At 35.0% G+C, this 19,583-nt stretch overlaps 2 protein-coding genes across 5 annotated transcripts in view; one reads left to right on the forward strand and one right to left on the reverse strand.

Annotated features, from left to right (window-relative positions):
- Positions 1-17,264, forward strand: part of INTS6 (integrator complex subunit 6) — an 89,551-nt gene extending 72,287 nt beyond the window's left edge. For all 3 annotated transcript variants that reach the window (XM_082700531.1, XM_082700532.1, XM_082700533.1), the window contains 8 exons: positions 257-367; positions 1,359-1,574; positions 3,686-3,812; positions 4,640-4,782; positions 4,977-5,208; positions 10,884-11,252; positions 12,323-12,416; positions 14,013-17,264. In XM_082700531.1, coding sequence (XP_082556657.1) covers positions 257-367; positions 1,359-1,574; positions 3,686-3,812; positions 4,640-4,782; positions 4,977-5,208; positions 10,884-11,252; positions 12,323-12,416; positions 14,013-14,106 — 1,386 coding nt within the window. In that variant the 3' untranslated portion in view covers positions 14,107-17,264. The remainder of the gene's footprint in view (positions 1-256; positions 368-1,358; positions 1,575-3,685; positions 3,813-4,639; positions 4,783-4,976; positions 5,209-10,883; positions 11,253-12,322; positions 12,417-14,012) is intronic.
- Positions 14,026-19,583, reverse strand: part of SERPINE3 (serpin family E member 3) — a 35,377-nt gene continuing 29,819 nt past the window's right edge. Inside the window, exons 7-9 of one of the 2 annotated variants that reach the window (XM_082700544.1) lie at positions 18,689-18,775; positions 18,063-18,146; positions 14,026-15,658 (exon numbers count right to left, since the gene is read on the reverse strand). In XM_082700544.1, coding sequence (XP_082556670.1) covers positions 15,615-15,658; positions 18,063-18,146; positions 18,689-18,775 — 215 coding nt within the window. In that variant the 3' untranslated portion in view covers positions 14,026-15,614. Of the gene's footprint in view, positions 15,659-17,378; positions 18,147-18,688; positions 18,776-19,583 lie in introns of those variants that run through there. The other variant, XM_082700543.1, reaches the window with a different exon arrangement.

A 19,583-nucleotide genomic window follows, 5' to 3' on the forward strand; every position in this document is an offset into this window, starting at 1 on the left:
AGTGATACTAGGGAGTCTAGGACTTTACCTTTCCTGTCCCAGGTTTTGTTAAAATACAGCCTCTAATCCTTTTTAAGTATTTCAAGCTACCTTTTGTACCACTGGCAAACATTTTACTGAAATACAAATATGATTATGTTACTCTCTTATTGAAAAAAAGAATTTTTTTTGAAGAAATCTTCAAAATTGACAATACATGTAGTCTTAACCTTTTTGACAAGTTTAGGATTGAGTGATGTTTTCTCTTTTCCTATAGCCTTTGAAGAAAGCTGTTAGAATGATGGGAGCACCTAACCTCATAGCAGACAGTATGGAATATGGACTTAGTTACAGTGTCATTTCATACCTCAAAAAATTGAGTCAACAGGTAATGTTAAGAAGTAGAGCTATTAAGTATTTTGAATGGTTTTGGCTAAGATGCTTAACAGGTGGTCCTAATGGAATTAGGTTGTATTAATATATTATGTTTTAAAGCCACATATATCATATATTAACATAATTCAGTCTCAAGTACATGGTGTGCTGTGTTTTGGAAGGTTAATTTGAAATAATAATTCCTAATTTATGTGGTCCTGGATTTTCTTCCACTGAAAATTCATGTTTTCTTTTGAGAAAATTGTGTTAGAAAGTTGTTTTTCTTAGACAAAAATCAGTTTCTTTTGCTTTATGTTTTAAAACCTATAGTTCTTTTTCTTTCAAAAATGGAAGTTTCTTTTGAAGTATTTGTAAAAAGCATTGTATTTTATAGTCATTTTGAATATAAATCACATTAATAGATACTCTGGTAGTCAAGCAGTATACAGTTAGACTGCCAAGGTATTAAGATCGTATAAAGTACATTATTTTTCTAGTACTTCTACCACCTGTACTTTAACTGCTCATGGAGATGTAGGTTGGCTAGAGTCAAAATATTGCTACTTGCTTTCCAGTGAAAAGCTATATCATGTTTGTTATACCTGTGAACATTTAGTTATGTGCTAATTTTAAATAAATACTGATGTGTTATTTTTTCTGATTTTATATGACCACTGAATTGGAAATCCATATTTTTATTTAGGGTTCACTTACATTTCATGGTTTAAGTGTAGTGGGTACTAGTACATAAAAATAAATTGAAGTTGTTTTTATTTGCCCTTCTCCAAAAGGTTATAATTGTAATGATTTAAAACTGTAAGACATATTTATTTACACTTTCTCTAGTTTACCAAGAACTTGACATGACCTATGCTACTTGAGTTTATAATTACATACATACTTTTTATAACATAAATACTTAATTTATAGAAGACCAAAACTATTAGTATTTAATTTACTAATTTACATTATGTCAAAACTAAATCTTACTATTTTTACTTCAGGCCAAAATAGAATCTGATCGAGTCATCGGATCTGTAGGCAAAAAAGTAGTACAGGAAACTGGAATTAAAGTCCGAAGCCGATCACATGGCTTATCAATGGCTTATAGGAAAGATTTTCAACAGTTGCTCCAGGGGATTTCAGAAGATGTTCCTCACAGACTGCTAGACCTTAACATGAAAGAATACACTGGCTTCCAGGTTGCTTTGCTCAATAAGGTAATAGTTATATGAATTTTTAGCACTGCTGTAGTTATATTCTGTGGTATTGTTAAATAAATCAGATTATCCATTAATTGATAACTTAGTTTGTCCAAACTTCAGAAGTACTTCTGTACCTCTGAAGAATAATGATCATTAATACTATTACTGAATCATAGAGTTTTAGAATTAAGACATTGTGCATGCTGAGTGGATGAATAGGTGGACTGATGAGTAAACCAACACATTCATTTTATAGATGAGAAAACAAATGGGGTGCCTGGCTCACTCAGTTGGTAGAGCATGCCCCATTTGGAGTATAAAGATTACTTAAGCAAAAAAAAAAAAAAAAAAAAGGCAAGAAAGAAAACAGAGGCTTAAAGATTGCCTGAAGTTACTTAGCTAGTCTTACAGTTTGCTGAAGTTTGGTACTTATGCTGATGACCTTGGGTATATAACATGGTCCTAAAATGCTTTATGAATATTCATTATTAAAAAGATCTTCATCCCAGTAGCCTTTTTGGAAGAAAGAGATAAGCTGATCTAAAATTATATGGAAATTTTAAAGCTCCTAGAATAGCTTAAAACAGTTTTGCAAAAAAATGAATTTAGAATACTTGTACAGTCTAATTTTGAAACTTACTATAAAGTTGTAGTAATCATCAGCATGTTGTATTGTTGGTATATGGGTAAACATATAGATCAGTGGAACAGAAGAGAGTCTTGAAGTAGACACTCACATATGTAGTCAATTAATTTTTAACAGAGGTGCCACAACAATTCAGTGGGTCAGAAGATAATCTCTTCAGAAATAGTGCTGGAACAGTTGGATACCCATATTCAAAATAATAAATTTGACCATTATCTCACATTACTTGAAGTGCTTATGGTCTTAAATGTAAAAACTAAAACTAAACTTCTAGAAGAAAACAGGAGAAAATCTTTATGACATTGGGTCAGGAGTCATCAAAGATTTCTCAAATATAGCACAAAAGCACACAAAAAAACTTGCTAAAGTTCATTAAAATTTAAATTTTTGTCTACAAAAGAAACTTTGTAAAATGAACAGGCAAGCTACAGCCTGGGAGAAGAGTATATATAGAACAAAGTATTTGTAGCACAATATGTAAAGAACTACAACTTAGTGATAAAAAAAATAAACATCTAATAAAAAGCGGGCAAAATCTTTGAGCAGTTACTTCACCAAATAAGATACATGAATTCAAACACACGTAAAATGTTGCTGTACCTTAATGGCCATTAGGGAAATGCAAATTAAAACTATGATGAGATCCCACTTCCCACCCACTAGAATGGCTATATTTGATATATAACCAGCAGTTCTACTCAAAGGTATCTATCTGTATGAAAGAAGTGAAGATACTTGTCCATATAAAGGCTTCATATGCAAATGTTCATAACAGCATTATTCATAATCACCAAAAACTGAAAAGGAAACTGTTCATCCATTGGAAAATGGATAAAGATAGACTATATCTACAGAATGGATTACTACTCTGCAGTAAAAAAGAACAGACTACTTATACATTAATAACCATAGATGAATCTCAAAGCATCATCCTTAGTGAAAAAAGCCAGATAGAAAAGATTTGATACAGCAAATCCATTTGTAAAATGGAATGTAGGGTGGCAGGAAGCAGATCAGTGGATGCCTGGGGATAGGAAAATTGATTGATAACAAATGGACACGAACAACTTTTCTGGGGTGATGGAAGCATTCTTAAACTGGATTGTGGTGATGGTTTCACAATTTTAAGTTTACTGACACTCGTCAAACTGTATACCTAAAATGGGTGAATTAATTTTATGTGAATTATACATCAAAGCTATGTTTCTTGGAAATCCGTTTTATGTTTTTTACTTCCCTTAGCCAGAATATATAGCAAAATCTTGAAAGATGTGAATTTATTTGATTGAACTTAACTACCAGTTTGGATCTTCTGGTTTCCAAAATAATACATTAAGATCGCATCATAATTCTTTATTATATTTAAAACTAATGAGACTTGTATATCTTATTTCCAAACCTATCCTGCAGGCTAGAGACTTTAGTCTCTTTTAATTTTATATTTAAAAATAAAAATAAATTTGTCTTTGTTTTTCAACAGGATTTGAAACCGCAGACATTTAGAAATGCATATGACATACCAAGGCGGAATCTTTTAGATCACTTAACAAGAATGAGATCTAATCTTTTGAAGAGCACCCGCAGATTTCTTAAAGGACAGGATGAAGGTTAGATCATGATTTTAAATAATGGTATTTCTTTTGTGAATTTCTTTCTTTATGTTGAAAAAACATGGTATATTAATCTAGCTTTTAAAGAATTTCTGTAGTAGTATTATATTATATATATATTATTTTCTTTGTAAATTCAAACAAATGAAATAAGAACTAAGTCATCCCTGATTCTTGACATTTTTTTCTATCATCACTGTTGTCCCAAATTCTTTCTCCCGGAGGTGAAAACCTTTGTTAGCAGCTTCGTTTCTCTTTAAAGACTTTTGTTCATGCATTAACACACACACAGAATCATTTTCTTGTGATACACTGATATCTGGTGGTTTGACTCAGTTGGTCCGTACACGTCCTGTTCCTTTAGCTGTTTCCATGGCATGTACTACAAATCAAGTCAGGTGAGAATTTAACTCTTGGCCATCTCTGATGTAAGCATTCCAACTATAGCTTTATATAAAAAGGTTATGTGTGATACATCTTCTTTGTAAATTTTCCTATATTTAAATTCTTAATTGGAATAGAGAAGAAGAATTCCTTTTCATGGCATATTGCTTATTTTGCACACTCAAGTTAACTGCAATATGTTTGCTTTGTTTAGAAGATAAAATCAATTCTTTAAAATTTTATTTTAAGAATTTTAAAAAGACTTCATTTTTGTCACAATATTTGTAAGGACAACACACTAATTTAACATATATGGTAAGGGAAGACTTCCTAGAATAACACCAGGTAGCGATTCATATATAAGAGGATATTATTTGATAATTAAACGGTGTTGTTTTAGTGAGGCTAACTTTCATTGTTGCTCTCTCCTATTTGAAAAGATCAAGTGCACAGTGTTCCTATAGCACAAATGGGGAATTACCAGGAATACCTCAAGCAAGTACCTTCTCCACTAAGAGAACTTGATCCTGATCAGCCTCGAAGGTTGCATACATTTGGCAACCCCTTTAAGCTAGATAAAAAGGTAAACTTGAAATGTTCCACTGTATAATTCATTTGTGGATTTAACAGTTTTTAATTTAACTAAAGTAAGCTACTTTTCTTGGTAGACTAATAAATATCAACATAATTCTGGTTGCTCTAATGGGGATTGGAATTAGTTATGCCATTTAAGGACTGTATGTAAACCGAGGGAAATTATATTCTTTTTTGTTATAGGGTATGATGATAGATGAAGCAGATGAATTTGTGGCTGGACCTCAAAATAAACATAAACGACCTGGAGAACCAAATATGCAAGGGATCCCTAAAAGACGTCGCTGTATGTCTCCATTACTAAGAGGCAGACAACAGAATCCAGTTGTGAATAATCATATTGGAGGGAAAGGACCACCTGTACCTATGACTCAAGCACAGCCAGATCTTATAAAACCCCTTCCTCTTCATAAAAGTAAGAGCTTTAACAAAAAACATTAGTGCTGCTTTTTGTCTCTTCATGGGGGAGGGATTTTTTAATTATAGAAAATACTGAGTGTCTAGAAAAGATACTTGTTTCTTCTAATTAGCATGTAATCATTTTATGTCTTTTTAAAGAACAGTTGTTGGATATTTTGTATATTTATTATGCTTGATTATAGGTAGCATGATCTAAATATCATAAGTCTGAAGTATTTCAGAATAACAGTATTAAAGGGAGATTATCAATACCCATAAAAAGATAGTTTTCAGTTTCAGGTTAATTCAGCCACTAATTATGATATATATATATATATATATATATATATACACACACACACACACACACACACACACAATTGTAAACAGTGCTAGGCATTGAGGTATAGCAGTGAGATAGTAGTGATCTCTGCCTTCATTGATAATGAGTAAGGAAAGACAGTCATTGAAGGTTTCATTAGAAGTGTGATGCATGTTATAAAAGGGAAATCAGGTATGTTTTGGAAGCATGTGGTAAAAGGATTTATCTTAGTTTGTGGGGTCAAGACCCTTTACTGAGGAAGTTAGGTTTAAGCCAACATTTGAAGGATGAATGGGAATTGTTTTGCAAAAGCCGTGCATTTTTAGTAGTAGTGCTAAGCAGTTTTGCTACATGCTACTATATGCTACAGTAGTAGTGTAAGAAGAATATGTGCAAATGTATACACTAAAGAGAAGGGATTAAGGGAACTGAAAGAATCTTAGTATAGCAAAGATATTGGGAATGAGATAAGGTAAGAAATTAAAGATAGGCTTAGGCCAGAGCATGGAGGGCCCTGGAGGCCATTGTAAAGATTGTAGACTTTAAGGACAATGAGAATCTTTGAAAGGTTTTGAAGAGCTAGTGACCTGATCTGATTAGCATTTTACAAAGAGCAGGCCAACTGTACTGTGTGAAATATTGTTAGGGAAGAACAAGAGTGGATTTAGGGGAACTCTTAATGAATTAATGATTGCATTAATTATTGGTAGTGATCATTTGTAGTTTATAACATCTTAACTGAAGAGAAACCAAATATTCTATACCTCCTGATGGAATTATACAGTACTACTTTTGAAGTACTCTTACCAAAAAAAAGAAAAAAAGGGAGAAAGACCCTGAACCTTATTAATCTGATCAAACTTCTAGATCTAACTACCAATTTATAGGAAATACAAAGGATAGAGAAACAAATGACAAAACAGGGATATAATTAGCATAATCTGGATTGTGGAAAACTATAGGACAAAGAATATGGGGTCTGTATGTTTCCAGAAAAAAATGCATAGCAAAAAGAGAGGTTACAGAAGGATCTTACAGATTAAATGGTAGTTAGAAGACATAAACTAGTTACAATGTACAGGGCCTGATTTGGACCCTGAAACAAATAAAGTCAAAGTTTCCCTACAAATAGAAAATGTGCAAGGTAATTAGATTAGGGACATTGATAGGATATTTGATGTTGTTAAATAATTATTATGGATTCACAGAAACTAGTTAGGAAACCCAGGGAAGAGCTAATGACTTGGCAGTGGAGTTTCAAGAAGAACATGTATTTGAGAAATACTTGGATGTACCAGTAAAGACTATGTGGTGATGGACCGGATATTGGAGCCAGGGCAAGAGAGGAGTTGAGAGATGCTGGGTAGATAAGGATGAAAGAATGGAGTGGAAGGAGAGAGGATGAGTGAGTTTAGAGGCACCCACTAAATAGCCATGTGGAGATCCTTAGGTAGAAGATGGTATTTTAGTTTAGACCTCAGAAGAAGAGACAGGGAAAAAGAGAGAGTGCAGGAGGCAGTCTTAACCTCCTTGGAGTGAATTAAATCACAGCAAGGGCAACAATGAGAAGCAGCAGCCTAGAGCAGAACTTTGGAAATGCCAAAGTTAAGGAGAGAAATAAGGTTCAAAAAAGGAGATTAAGAGGGAAGAATCCAAGAAATAAGGAGATGAGAAGAATGTGGCATCATGAGAGGTAAAGGGAAAGAGAATTGGGTGGTTAGCAGTCTCAAATACTTACATGGATTGGTCCAGAGGATTGGAAAGGCTCTGATGGCCTTTGGCCACCTTAGCAGGAGCAATTCTGATGGAGTAAAGAGGACAAAACACTGACGAAGTGGTTTGAGGAGTGAAAGATGAGAAAATGGAGACAATGAATGTAAGACAACCCATTTAAGAAGTTTAGCTGCGGGGAAAATTGGACAGCTATATATAGAAGAAGGAAACTTGACCATTCTCTTAACACCATATACAAAGATAAACTGTAAATGGATAAAAGATCTCAATGTGAGCGAGGAATCTATCAAAATTCTAGAGGAGAATAAAGGCAGTAACCTCTCTGGCATCGGCCACAGCAACTTCTTTTATGACATGTTTCCAAGGGCAAGGGAAGCAAAAGCAAAAATGAACTTTTGGGACTTTATCAAGGTAAAAATCTTCTGCACAGCAAAGGAAACAGTCAACAAAACTAAGAGGCAACCCACAGAATTGGAGAAGATATTTGCAAATGACATTACAAATAAAGGACTGGTATCCAAGATCTATAAAGAATTCTCAAACTCAACATCCAAAAAACAATTGAGTCAACAAATGGGCAGAAGATACAAACAGACACTTCTCCAAAGAAGATATACAAATGGCTAACAGACACATCAAAACCACATTGAGATACCACGAGTTAGCATGGCAAAAATTAACAAGACAGGAAACAACAAATGTTGGTGAGGATGCAGAGAAAGGGAATCCTCTTAACACTGTTGGTGGGAATGCAAGTTGGTGCAGCCACTCTGGAAAACAGTATGGAGGTTCCTCAAAAAGTTGAGAAATAAAGCTACCCTATGACCCAGCAATAGCACAACTGGGTATTTTACCCAAAGATACAGATGTAGTGAAAAGAAGGGGAACATGCACTCCAGTGTTCATAGTGGCAATATCCACAATAGCGAAACTGTGAAAGGAGCCAGATGCCCTTCGATAGATGAATGGATAAAGAAGATATGGTTCATCTATACAATGGAATATTACTCAGCCAACAGAAAGGATGAATACCCACCATGTGCCTCAACATGCATGGAACTGGAGGGGATTATGCTAAATGAAATAAGTCAAACAAAGAAAGAGTTCTCAGATGATTTTACTCATATGTTCCTCATATTCCATGTATGAGTTGAATCAGATGAAACCATCTTGATTCTAGATCCATGACATTATATGACATTAGGAGAAGGAAGGGCTGCTGAAGGGAGGGAATCAGAGGAAGAGACGAACCATGAGAAACTAGAGACTCCAGGAAACAATCTGAGGGTTTCAGAGGGGAGAGGAATTGGGGGATGGGTTAGCCTAGTGATGAGTATTAAGGAGGGCAGGTGTTATAATGAGCACTGGGTGTCATATGCAAATAATGAATCATGGAACACTACATCAAAAACTAATGATGACTGTATTGGTGACTAACATAACGTAAAAAAAAAAAAATAAAAATTTTACGTATATATAGTTGCAAAAAAACAAAGAAGTTTAAAATGCAGCATGGGGGAGATGGGAAAAGAATGATAGCTGGAAGAAGTCAGGTTAAAAATGGTGACTTTGCTTTGTCTTAAAAATGACAGAGTTGAGCTTGTTTAAATGCTGGTATGATGGAACCAGGAGGTAGGGGTTGAAAATGAGGACGAGAGAAAGCATAATCAGCATAAAATCATTGGGAAGGCAGAAGGGAATGGTTCAAGGCCCATATGAAAGAATGTTGCTTCCACTGAAGCAGATGAGTGTGGGCACAAGTGGGAAGTAGAGAAGTTCCTATTTCACGGCTCTCCTTTTCTTTCCTCTGTGAAGTTGAAGGTGACATATACTATGGAGAGGAGAGATTGGGAAAGTCAGAGATGTTAAGAGAGTGGAGAAGGTTAGAATGGTCTTTTGTGGGAGAGGGAGAAAAGGTGGTAATAAGACTGCTAGGTAGTGCTAAAATCCAGGGACACTTGGCTGGGTATGGTGATCACTCTGCAGAGCTGGATCATATTTCTCCAGTGGTGCTCATCATTCCAAATGCAGGACTAGGGCAAGCAGCTAGAGTCATCAGGTTTGGAGTTTTGCCTGGTAGGTATCATGGGAGAACAACAGAATGAGAGAATTTAGGATGCTGATAAAAAGTAATACATAATGGGGTGTAAGTTGAATAGATTAGAAAAAGGTATTTAGAAGGTAGGATCTGATGAATAGGAGGGAGAAAGTGGAGGAGTTGTTGGAGTAAATCTGGCTGAGTTATAGTAAAACAGCAGGAGTCCTGCTAAGAGATGGCTTATACTCCTCTATCCATGGATTTGTGTTTGATTTGTGAGGCAAACGAGATGAGAAATTAAAGAATTGAGAGGCCATGTTCTTAGCAGGTGATCTGCATAGACGCTGAAGTCACATATTACAGTACTTCCCAAACTTTAGTGTGTAATTGAATCACTAGGGGGATCTAGTTAAACTGCAGATTCTAATTCCTTGTTTAGAGTAGGGTTCAAGATGAGCATTTCTAGCAAACCCTCTGGTGCTAATACTGCTTGTATTAGACCATACTTTGTGTAGTAATGATCTAGGAGAATGCCCAAGGGATGGCGGGTAGAAGGAAGCCTGAGCCAAGTTGACCACAGAGGTGTGCCTTGGAGGTCAATGAAGCTAGTGATAAGAAGAGAGAGGATGAGTGGCATAGTTGAGCCTCGAAAGAGCCAGAGTGTTGTAAGAGTGCATGGAGAAGGGATCTTGAAGTGGGCCTAGAAGGTGAAGGAGTAGGTGACTCCACATCCTTATTTTAAGTCTGTGGAGAGTGTTTGAGAGAAAGTAATTTCTATTTCAGGTCTGAAAAGAAGAGCAGTGTCTTGGCCAGAGAGCTGGGTTTTAGTTAAAGCAGTAGTTATAGAGAATATTCAGGAAAATATGCAAATCATGGGAGGGGATTTAGAGAGGGAGTCAGAAGTCTTAAGGGATTTTTGTGGGAATGAGTTTACCTTCTGGACAGTAAATGAGGGAAGTAGAGGTGACTTTAGCTAGTGTCCTGGAAGTTTGGTGAGTAGTTAGAGAACTTTTAATTCAGCAGCTTTCTGGAGCGGGGAGCAGAATTTGTAAGCTTTGTTTTTTTTTAATCTGATGGGCTGCTGTGGGCACCAGCCTCTTCTGTGTTGCTCGAGTAACAAAGACTGAATGGGTGGTTATAAGAAGAGTATACTGTGAAGTGACCTGTTTGGTGGTATGTTCCTTGCAGAATATTGAAAGGTTTGGACTTGCTGTGTTTACTTTTGCCTCTGAATAATAGTATGTGTATAAGGCAGAGGTTGGTTGGAATGAGCTAAGGCTCTCTGTATATTTCTCTAAAGCATTAGAAATCTACTTGGTCAGTAAAATCACCATAGAATAAAGCAGAGAACTAAAAGTTGGCTTGAAGTTGTCTTTTATTTTTTTTCCTAAGGGCAAAAATTATACAGAATTTGTAACTAGTATAAATGTTTCGTGTTAAATTCTGCCATCTCTTTGGCAGAGCTTATTAAGAACATGTAATATTTGTTAATTTGCATCCATCAAGGAGATTAGTTGTGATTTGCTGTAATATTATTTGTAGCTTTTTTTACTGTGTTCTTTGCTCATATCATTTTTTTCCTTACCTTTGTTTTTAGTTTCAGAGGCCACTAATGATTCGACAATAGATGATGTGGTTGAAAATCATGTTGCAGACCAACTTTCATCAGATATTACACCAAATGCTATGGATGCTGAATTTTCACCTTCTCCAGCCAATTTACTGGAACGACCAACCAATCATACAGAGGCTCTTGGTCATGACCATTTAGGAACTAATGACCTCACCGTTGGTGGATTTTTAGAAAATCATGAGGAACCAAGAGATAAGGAACAGTGTCCTGAAGAGAATATACCAGCATCTTCACTCAACAAAGGAAAGAAATTGATGCATTGCAGAAGCCATGAAGAGGTCAACACTGAGCTAAAAGCACAAATAATGAAAGAGATCCGAAAGCCAGGAAGAAGTATGTATAATTAGAGGCAAACCTCATATTTGATTTCTGTTTGTGCTCAGAGAAGAGTCAGATTAAATAAAAAAAAGATTGATTCTAGATCAGTGATGAACAACATGTGAGATATAGATATAGAGATATAAAAGATTTTAGTTCTTTATTCAACCTACAAACACTAAATATTTGCTATATCCAAAGTATTATGGTGTAGATATGGTAAGCAGGAGGGACTGAGAGCAGAGCTTAAAGAACACACAGATAAATTGCACACAGTTCCTACCATGACAGGGACCTGGAGTCCTGAGTATTTTTCTACATAGCAGCTGCAATTAAATGTAACAGCAAACCCCAAAAGATGGAATGAATATTAGATGACTTCAGGACTGTGAAGTTCCTGGCATAGTATCTACTACTGCCTTTAAGGTTTAAACTATGAGAGTGACCAGGGATATGTTTAAGCAAAAACAAACAAACAAAGAAAACAGAAGTTATAAAAGCTGTCTGTTACATGAATTTTAAAGAACTTTGTGGGATAAAATTTCAATATTATTGGCATTCATTCAAAAGATGTTGACAGATCACCTGCTATGATGATACAGTGACCCACGGGTGGTTCAGAAGTGGGTAAGACAATCCTTGCTTATAGTCCATGGCAGAGTTATTGAAATTTTGAAAATTGGAAACTGAAATAGCACTTTTACCTGTTTCTCCCACCTCTCTATTTGCCCCTCCCTACCATGGAACTGTACTTTAGAATTTGAATTACAAGGATGGAGGTACCTTGCTTCTTTTTCAGTGGCACTATCAGGAAGCTCTTCACTTATTTTTCTAAGCTTTGTGTTTGATATCTTCATGGGAACTTTTACCAAGAACACAGCTTAACAAGTTATTTTATCTTTGCTGATATATGATGGAAATACACACACACACACACACACACACGATTCTTAGTGGTGAAGATTTTATGTGGAATGTCTTGGTTTTGTGTAGTATATCTTGATATAGAAACTGCAGTAGAAAAATATTGAATAAGAGTGTGTAGAAAAGCCACTTAAATTTTTCTTTTTGCTTCTCATTTTAAGAGTATGAAAGAATCTTCACGTTACTGAAGCATGTGCAAGGCAGTTTACAAACAAGACTAATATTTTTACAAAATGTCATTAAAGAAGCATCAAGGTAAAGAATTTATTGCACATTTGAAATGATTATGAAATGAGTCTCCAGCTTACAGTCAATATTTTAATAATACCTATTCTGTACTTGTGGTATTATGCATATATATGACACACCCATGTGTATAGAAGTTCTTTTTTAGTTTATTGAAAGAAGTTCAATAAACTAAAAACAGCCACAAAATTCTTTGCCAATTTTGGACTTTTTCTCCCTATAGATTACAGATACTTGCATAATTCTCATTTATCCTACTCTGACTTTTTGGGGTCTCTGTATTTTTTAGCCTTTTTTTCTCCTTTGTATATTTGGATTATAGTTAATATTAATCAGTGATTAGAAATAACCTTGAAAGACAATATTTGGATGCAGTTCATTTGTACACAGGAAAATGTGTAATTAAGGGGAGCAGAGTTGGGACAAATGGGCCTTATTCTAATTGCTTCAGTAGCCCAGGATTATGTACTTTAATACAAAGAATGTGGATCAAGATTATAAATGGTAACTATGAAGTGCAATTAACTAGAAATCGTAGTTGTGAGTTTAGGGAGTACAAAAAACATTTTTTTTCTTTTAATACTTCTTTAGTATTTTTAAGAAAACTTAGTGTTATCTGACCTTCTAAATATACCCACCCTTTAATGGTTGCCCAGTTTCTTCCATGGTACGCATAAAGGTATTTTTAGATAGAGCAGTAAATTTTTTTCTTTTTTTGGAGTGGCTAGAGCATAGGCCACTTTGAAGGTTCAAGATAAGGCCATAACTTTTCATGTTATTTATTTTGAATATTTAACCTATTCTTTTCTTTATGTAACGTTTTATCAACTCAGACTTCATCATGGATCTAGCTATATTCCTAATGCTTGCCCTCTACTTCTGCCCCCTTTTAGGGAGATTGGTAATATTCTGGTGGCTATGCATATGAATTTACAAATAGAAAGGAAGTGGGTATAGACTGGAGAGTGAGCAGCAGCAGTATTAGTACTTATGTGGGAGAATGCAATTTTAGTCTACTGTATTAGTGAAAAAAATTTCAAATTGCCCCTTGAATGTTAAATGTTTGCTATATCCTGTAGCCACAGATACCTAATTATTCTTGATTTGTTAGCTCTCGAATTTAATAGTGGAACCCAAGGGTTTTTTAATGTTACCATCCAACTATTCATTTCTTCTTTGGTGTTTTGTGGGGGTTATACTCCTACTTTTTTCACATTCCTTTCAAGACATTCAACTTTAAAGAGCATCAGAAGCTATGGGAGTCGTTGCTTTGGGAGTCCAAATTTTGTTGGAATATTTATAACCCTGTAAATGTTAGGGGTTATTTGTTTTTCTTTTTGGATGTAGAACAAATAGCCTGCTTCCATTATACCTGGGCCTAGGTTATTTGTTTCAGGAACAAACTGTAATTCTGCACTGATAAAATAATTAGCTTATCTTCAAGTGAATTTTATATATCATTAAGTTGTTTTTTTCCATTTTCATTTTCCTTTGAAAAATCTTCCCAAGACAGTTGCTCTCTTAAAAACAAAACAAAACAAATTATACTGATCTATATCCATTAAAAAGAAATTGAGAGTGCTATTACTTATTTTTTTTATACAGGTTTAAAAAACGAATGCTAATAGAACAACTGGAGAACTTCTTGGATGAAATTCATCGAAGAGCCAATCAGATCAACCATATTAATAGCAATTAAAAGAAAACAGAATGTGGCCACTTGTTTCACTATCTTCTCCAAATACAAAGTAAATACAAGACTGTTGTGATCTTGCATTCATTTTTTGACATGCATTGTTGGCTATTTGAAATACTAAGAGCAAGTCTACAGATCCTTTTTCCATCATTTTACAGTGACCTTTTCTTCATTTTGGTTTATTTTTGTAATGTGAAAAATATCACTCTAAAACACATTTTTATTTAACAAACTAAAAATATTCCTCCAAATCTCTTGCTTGTCATTGACTCTTGCGTGTCAATTTCCCTCAGGTTCTATTTTCTTAAACCAACCTTTAAAATTGTCACCTCTGTTAAGGTTGAACTTTGCCAAAAAAATAAAAAAGAAGTTACTTTGTAATTTTTGGGGAAAAAAGCACATACATTAAAACTAGGTAATGTTTTGTATATACAGTTATTTTGGATATATTATTGTAAGTTGTACAAATGTATTTTGAAGAATATTTAAGAAAAGCACTTTTGTTATTCCATCAATAAATGCTCTATTTTACTCTTGTGTGGTTTAGGAAATAATCACATTTAAAGTAATCATTTAAAACCATCTTAAGGATAATGGAATTTTAAAGGCCTTGCTTTTTAAGCATTGGAAAAATACACCACTTGAAGTTCATATTTGTTAAAGCTAACTGTAATTACCTGTTACATAACCTGCATTGTCTTTTTACTCTGTGTTCTTAGATTTTGTTGGCCACACCAACATACTCCCATTTCTGCCTAGGTAATAGAAATGATGGTATCTGGGGCAAATAGGCAGACACTTTAAAAGCTGTTTAAAAGCAGACATCTTTAATATTGGTTTCTTTAGTCCCAACACCTTTTTCCTTTCTCACTAGGATTATGGATGGCAATAAGTTGAAGCTGTTAGTTAGGGAGTTGTAAGTTTGAGGTACATCACATACTCTGAAATGTCTAGTCTTTAGCAGCTTGATGCCATGCTTACAAAAGTCCCACAACAAATTGGGGGTTCAAAGAGGATCTCTTTGTTCTCCTCTGCTATTCTTATATATAAACTCTCCATTTTGTTTAGAGGCTAAATAGAAAGCAAACATTTCAGATGACTTTGCTCATTGTGCATTCCCCCTGAATTACCCAGGATAAGGAAAAACCAACACTGTTCACTGTCCACGCTCAGTCCAACATGACCTCATGTGTCTTCACTGAGGATGTGACCCTATGACCAGCCTCACTCGTTCCCCTTTCATAGATCACTGCTGTGCCTTGTAGTGCTTTTGGGGTAACCAATAGAAAGGAAGGTTAAAATACATTTAGATTAAAAGAGGGCAAAATGAATTTATAAAATTATAGTAAAATTGATGGAATTTTAGTTTCATAATATTTGAAAATCACATACCCTTATCTTTTTACACTTTAGCAGAACATTTTTAAGATTTCAAGGGTATAGCAGAATGCAATTGTAACTTTTTATGAAGAAAAGCATAGATGAAAGTGGAGAATATGCTTGAGATCTCTTTAATTTAGGGGATTTGAAACTCTCCCAATGCTGAAGACAAATCCTGTCAAGAAAAAGAGGCATTTAATGTAATGTTACATAGTATTTTCATATGCAATTCTTTAAACCTTTTTTACCTCTACAAACACCTTTAAAGCAGGATATCATTTAATAGATGGAATTGTTAAGGTAATTACCTGAGTCACTGCTAAATTCAGGAGCTACACAAAATCCAGAATACACTGTGTGGTCTTAAATTGTCTTTATGTATATTTTGATTCTGTGATTAATAGAAGGGATTACAAGTCATTCAGATAAAAGTTCATACTTGAGAATATTTAGGAAAGGGATTCAGTCTTTCCCAATGTTTAGCAGCTTTCCTTATCAGGAAGTTCTTACTTCCATTTTTAGAGATTGCTCATGAAGTAATAATCCTCTAAACCCTTCACCTTATACATTTTTTGGGATGAACCCTAGAGGGAGTTGGGAAGAAAAAGTTTTCTTCAGTCTCCTCTTTCTGTCCTTAATCTCTCTGCCATCATACTCTATAGCCTGCCTCATCCAAAACCTAGTCACAAGATTTGAAACCATTCGAGAAACTCAAGCTTAATATCCCATCTTGAAGGTTTTTTAAATTTTAAGAAACTGGGCATATTAGTCAAATTAGTAAAATACTATAGAATTGTGAGCAAAGGGGAGGGAGGGAGTATATTTCAGGGGAATATCATGCCTCTTAGGCCCTGTAGATCACCAGTTGGCTTTAGGCTGGACAAAGGATATTCTCCACAGTTTAATCTTGAGATTAAGATCATTCTTCTTAATGTTCCCATATGGGTATTGTCAATGATATTATTTGCCCTAATCAGTAAGATTTATCAGTTTGGTGTACAGGAATGTTGAGACTGATTCCAATCTCTCTAATACCCCCCTCTCACCAGAAGAATAGTCACTTTGCCTTGAATCATGTGGGCAGATACCTCCCAGAAAGAGTAAATAAACTCAAAAGGACTATATGTAGATGTGCGGCGGATTATGGAATTGGTTTTGGATTAGGCTTTTATTTCCATTGTTTATTGAGGCAGTTGTGAAAACTCCTATCATTGAAATAGTGGTGTGTCCTTTCACTAGTTCAAAGGTTTTACGTCATTTTTATGCAGTTGAATTCCAAGAGAAATTGTTCTCTTTTAACTGTCATCAACTTTTATTGGCGATCAGCTTTTGACAATGATCTTTCTGTTCACATTTAGTCCAGTCTCTGTTTCTTGAGGAAGTAGAACCTGTCATTTTTTTCATCTTTCATTTTTTTGACATGTATCCTTTCTTAAGAGAGGGCTCTCTGTTGCCTGTTCTGAGTGATAAGAGACGATTTCATCTAATAAATATGGGGTTGGAATGATCATGGTGAAATCCTAGGAGGATTATATTCTGTTGATGGACTTTTTCTCCCCAAATAGATTATTTCCTAGTGAATGATTATCTTCATCCTTTTTGTCACAAAAGTGTTCCTTTGATTTCTAGCACAAGTTACAGCAGTATGCAAATGATTCTCAGATAAAATGATGTTGACAGTATTTCCTTAACAATTTGTGTAAAACCTATGCGTAATTCTCATTCTAACTTTTGACTTTTTTCTCTCCATAAATAAAAATAATGCCTGATGTTTAGTTAAAGTAGATCCACTTTTGCTTGATTTTGTTAGTCTTGTTCCATCCTATTTCTTTTTAACACATTGTTTCAACTTGCCAACAACTCTTTACTGAGAATCTCTTTTCCTTCCCAGGCTGATAAATGATTGTCGGGGGAGGGGGAACATTGAGAGGAATAATTTGAGTACTTTGTTCATTGTTGAAGTTGAAAGGACCTCTGCTTGTCCTTCTGATGTGCTAAGGCTTTGCCGATACCATACCATCTTTGGCTTAAGACAAGATTGTATAGTGGGACTTAGAAGTACTAGGGCAAACACTTGATTTTTGTGGCATTTCAGCAAGCATGAGAAAGATCAACAAAAACTAGAAATCCTGGTGCATTCACTAGAATACTGGGGTTGCTGAGTCAGAAGGCTACTTGGAGATGCTAGTCCCCTGAAGGAACTATTTTGTCCTACAGAGATGAGAAAGCAAGGCAACAACTGGGGGGGGCGGGGGGGATCAAGATTTACATTTATTTTACTTTGATGATCTTTCTAAGTCTCCCCAGCAGCAGAAACCTGAATTTTTAAAAAACCCACGTCAACTAAAAATGAGCTGAAGGAGAAGTAAAAAACAACATGGAGGATATTAATTTTCCTTTGTAGTTACGGAACACTCCCCTTTCTCAGGATACACAACAAGAAACTGGGAAGATTGTGAAACCATAGAAACTAGCTAGAAGGAATGCTTGTTCTAGGCCACAGCGGACAAATGGGCGCTTGTTGCTAGAGAGATGTTGATATATATTGATCTGAATTCTGTCAAAAAATACTGTCCTACCTGTGGTGGGTTCTCTCAGGAAAAAGAAGAATGGCCGATCTGCTTTAAAAAAAGGAATCCGAGACCTTTTCAGTAACAACAGAGCTGCAGGAGAGAGAAAGAATAGAAGAATCCCAATGCATTTTCTATTCATTTGAGGAAAGTCGCTATGAAAATTGGATATGAAGTCAGTTATATCCCTTGATTTTTGAAGAAATAAAAACATCCTAATGATAACATTTCATTGTTTAGTCTTATGCTGGGGGTACAAATGGGAAAGTTAAGAAGGTGTCAGAAAATTAAGGGAAATTAATGGGAAAATTAAGACATTTTAGCCAACCCTGTGTCCCATTTTCAAAGTACTCCTTGGAATAAATTCCTTACTAAAGTTAAATTTTCAGAATGACTTCATTCCTTATTGATGGGGATGATGGGACAAATCCTTTTCAAAATGGATTTCTTCCATCATTTTTCAAGCCCTTGCTCTGTATTAAATTTCTTTTTTTTTTGAAAATGCTACCACATCTGGACTTGGGATTTTTCAGTGGGAAGGTTTAGAAATGTGAAGATTGAACTGGATAAATGTGACTAAGGCAGATAAGGGCAAGCAGTGTGACTGAGTGCTGCCAACCCCTTTCTGAACATACCTGCGGCTGTTGATGCCTCGGTGCCTTCCTCTGAAACCTCAATCTTGGCTTTGTGGATTGCTTCAGAAACATAAAAGTCATCTTGGCCTAATCCCGGGAAATAAAAATGTGAATTGCTTATTTCCATCTTTAATGCATTTAGCTTAAGGATTTGAGTGTATTTTTAAAGAATGTACTTAATTACAGTGTCCTGCTGCTTACTATAGCTAGGGAGAGATTTGTCTGGAAAATTCTTAAGCTGCAATATTTTTTGTGACTTCTAAGACCTCAGATTTGGTGAATTTAATAAATAATCCCTCCCAAATTAATATATAGAGCTGTGCCCTGTTTTAAAAATAGTTTTCAAAAATAATTTCTAGTTAATACTGAAATCTTTACTTCAGCCAGTACTTCTTAAACTTCATATAAGAATTGCCAGAGTACGTGTTAAAATGGATTCTGGCGTCCAAGAATCTGCATTTTCAGCCAACCTCTGAGATGATTTCCCTTGAATGTTTTCTTAGACTGCGTTTTAAGAGCCACCTTTAAATGACAGTCACAGGTTTGTTCAATGGATCTTAAAAGTCATAACTCAATGTATTAAAAAATATCTAAAAGCTGCATGACTACATTCAGTATACTAAGTGTACAGAATACATTCAGTATACTGAATGCAGTCATGCAATAATTTGCCCCATGGTCTAGAATCTGCAAAGGTAATAAGTGGTTAGAACTGAAGTTAACCATTAAGCATTTTAAACAACTCCCTGCAGTGATGTTGTACTTGACATAAGGAAGGTATATAAGAATGTTTAGAACTAGCAGAAACTCTGTGGTTATTCCCTACACTTTGATTTGAGAATGCGCTGTTAAGTGAACTGAGGTCACACACTTGGTAAGAAGTAGAAATTGGGCA

Source organism: Mustela nivalis, assembly GCF_964662115.1.
Source record: "Mustela nivalis genome assembly, chromosome: 15".
Taxonomy (NCBI): domain Eukaryota; kingdom Metazoa; phylum Chordata; class Mammalia; order Carnivora; family Mustelidae; genus Mustela; species Mustela nivalis.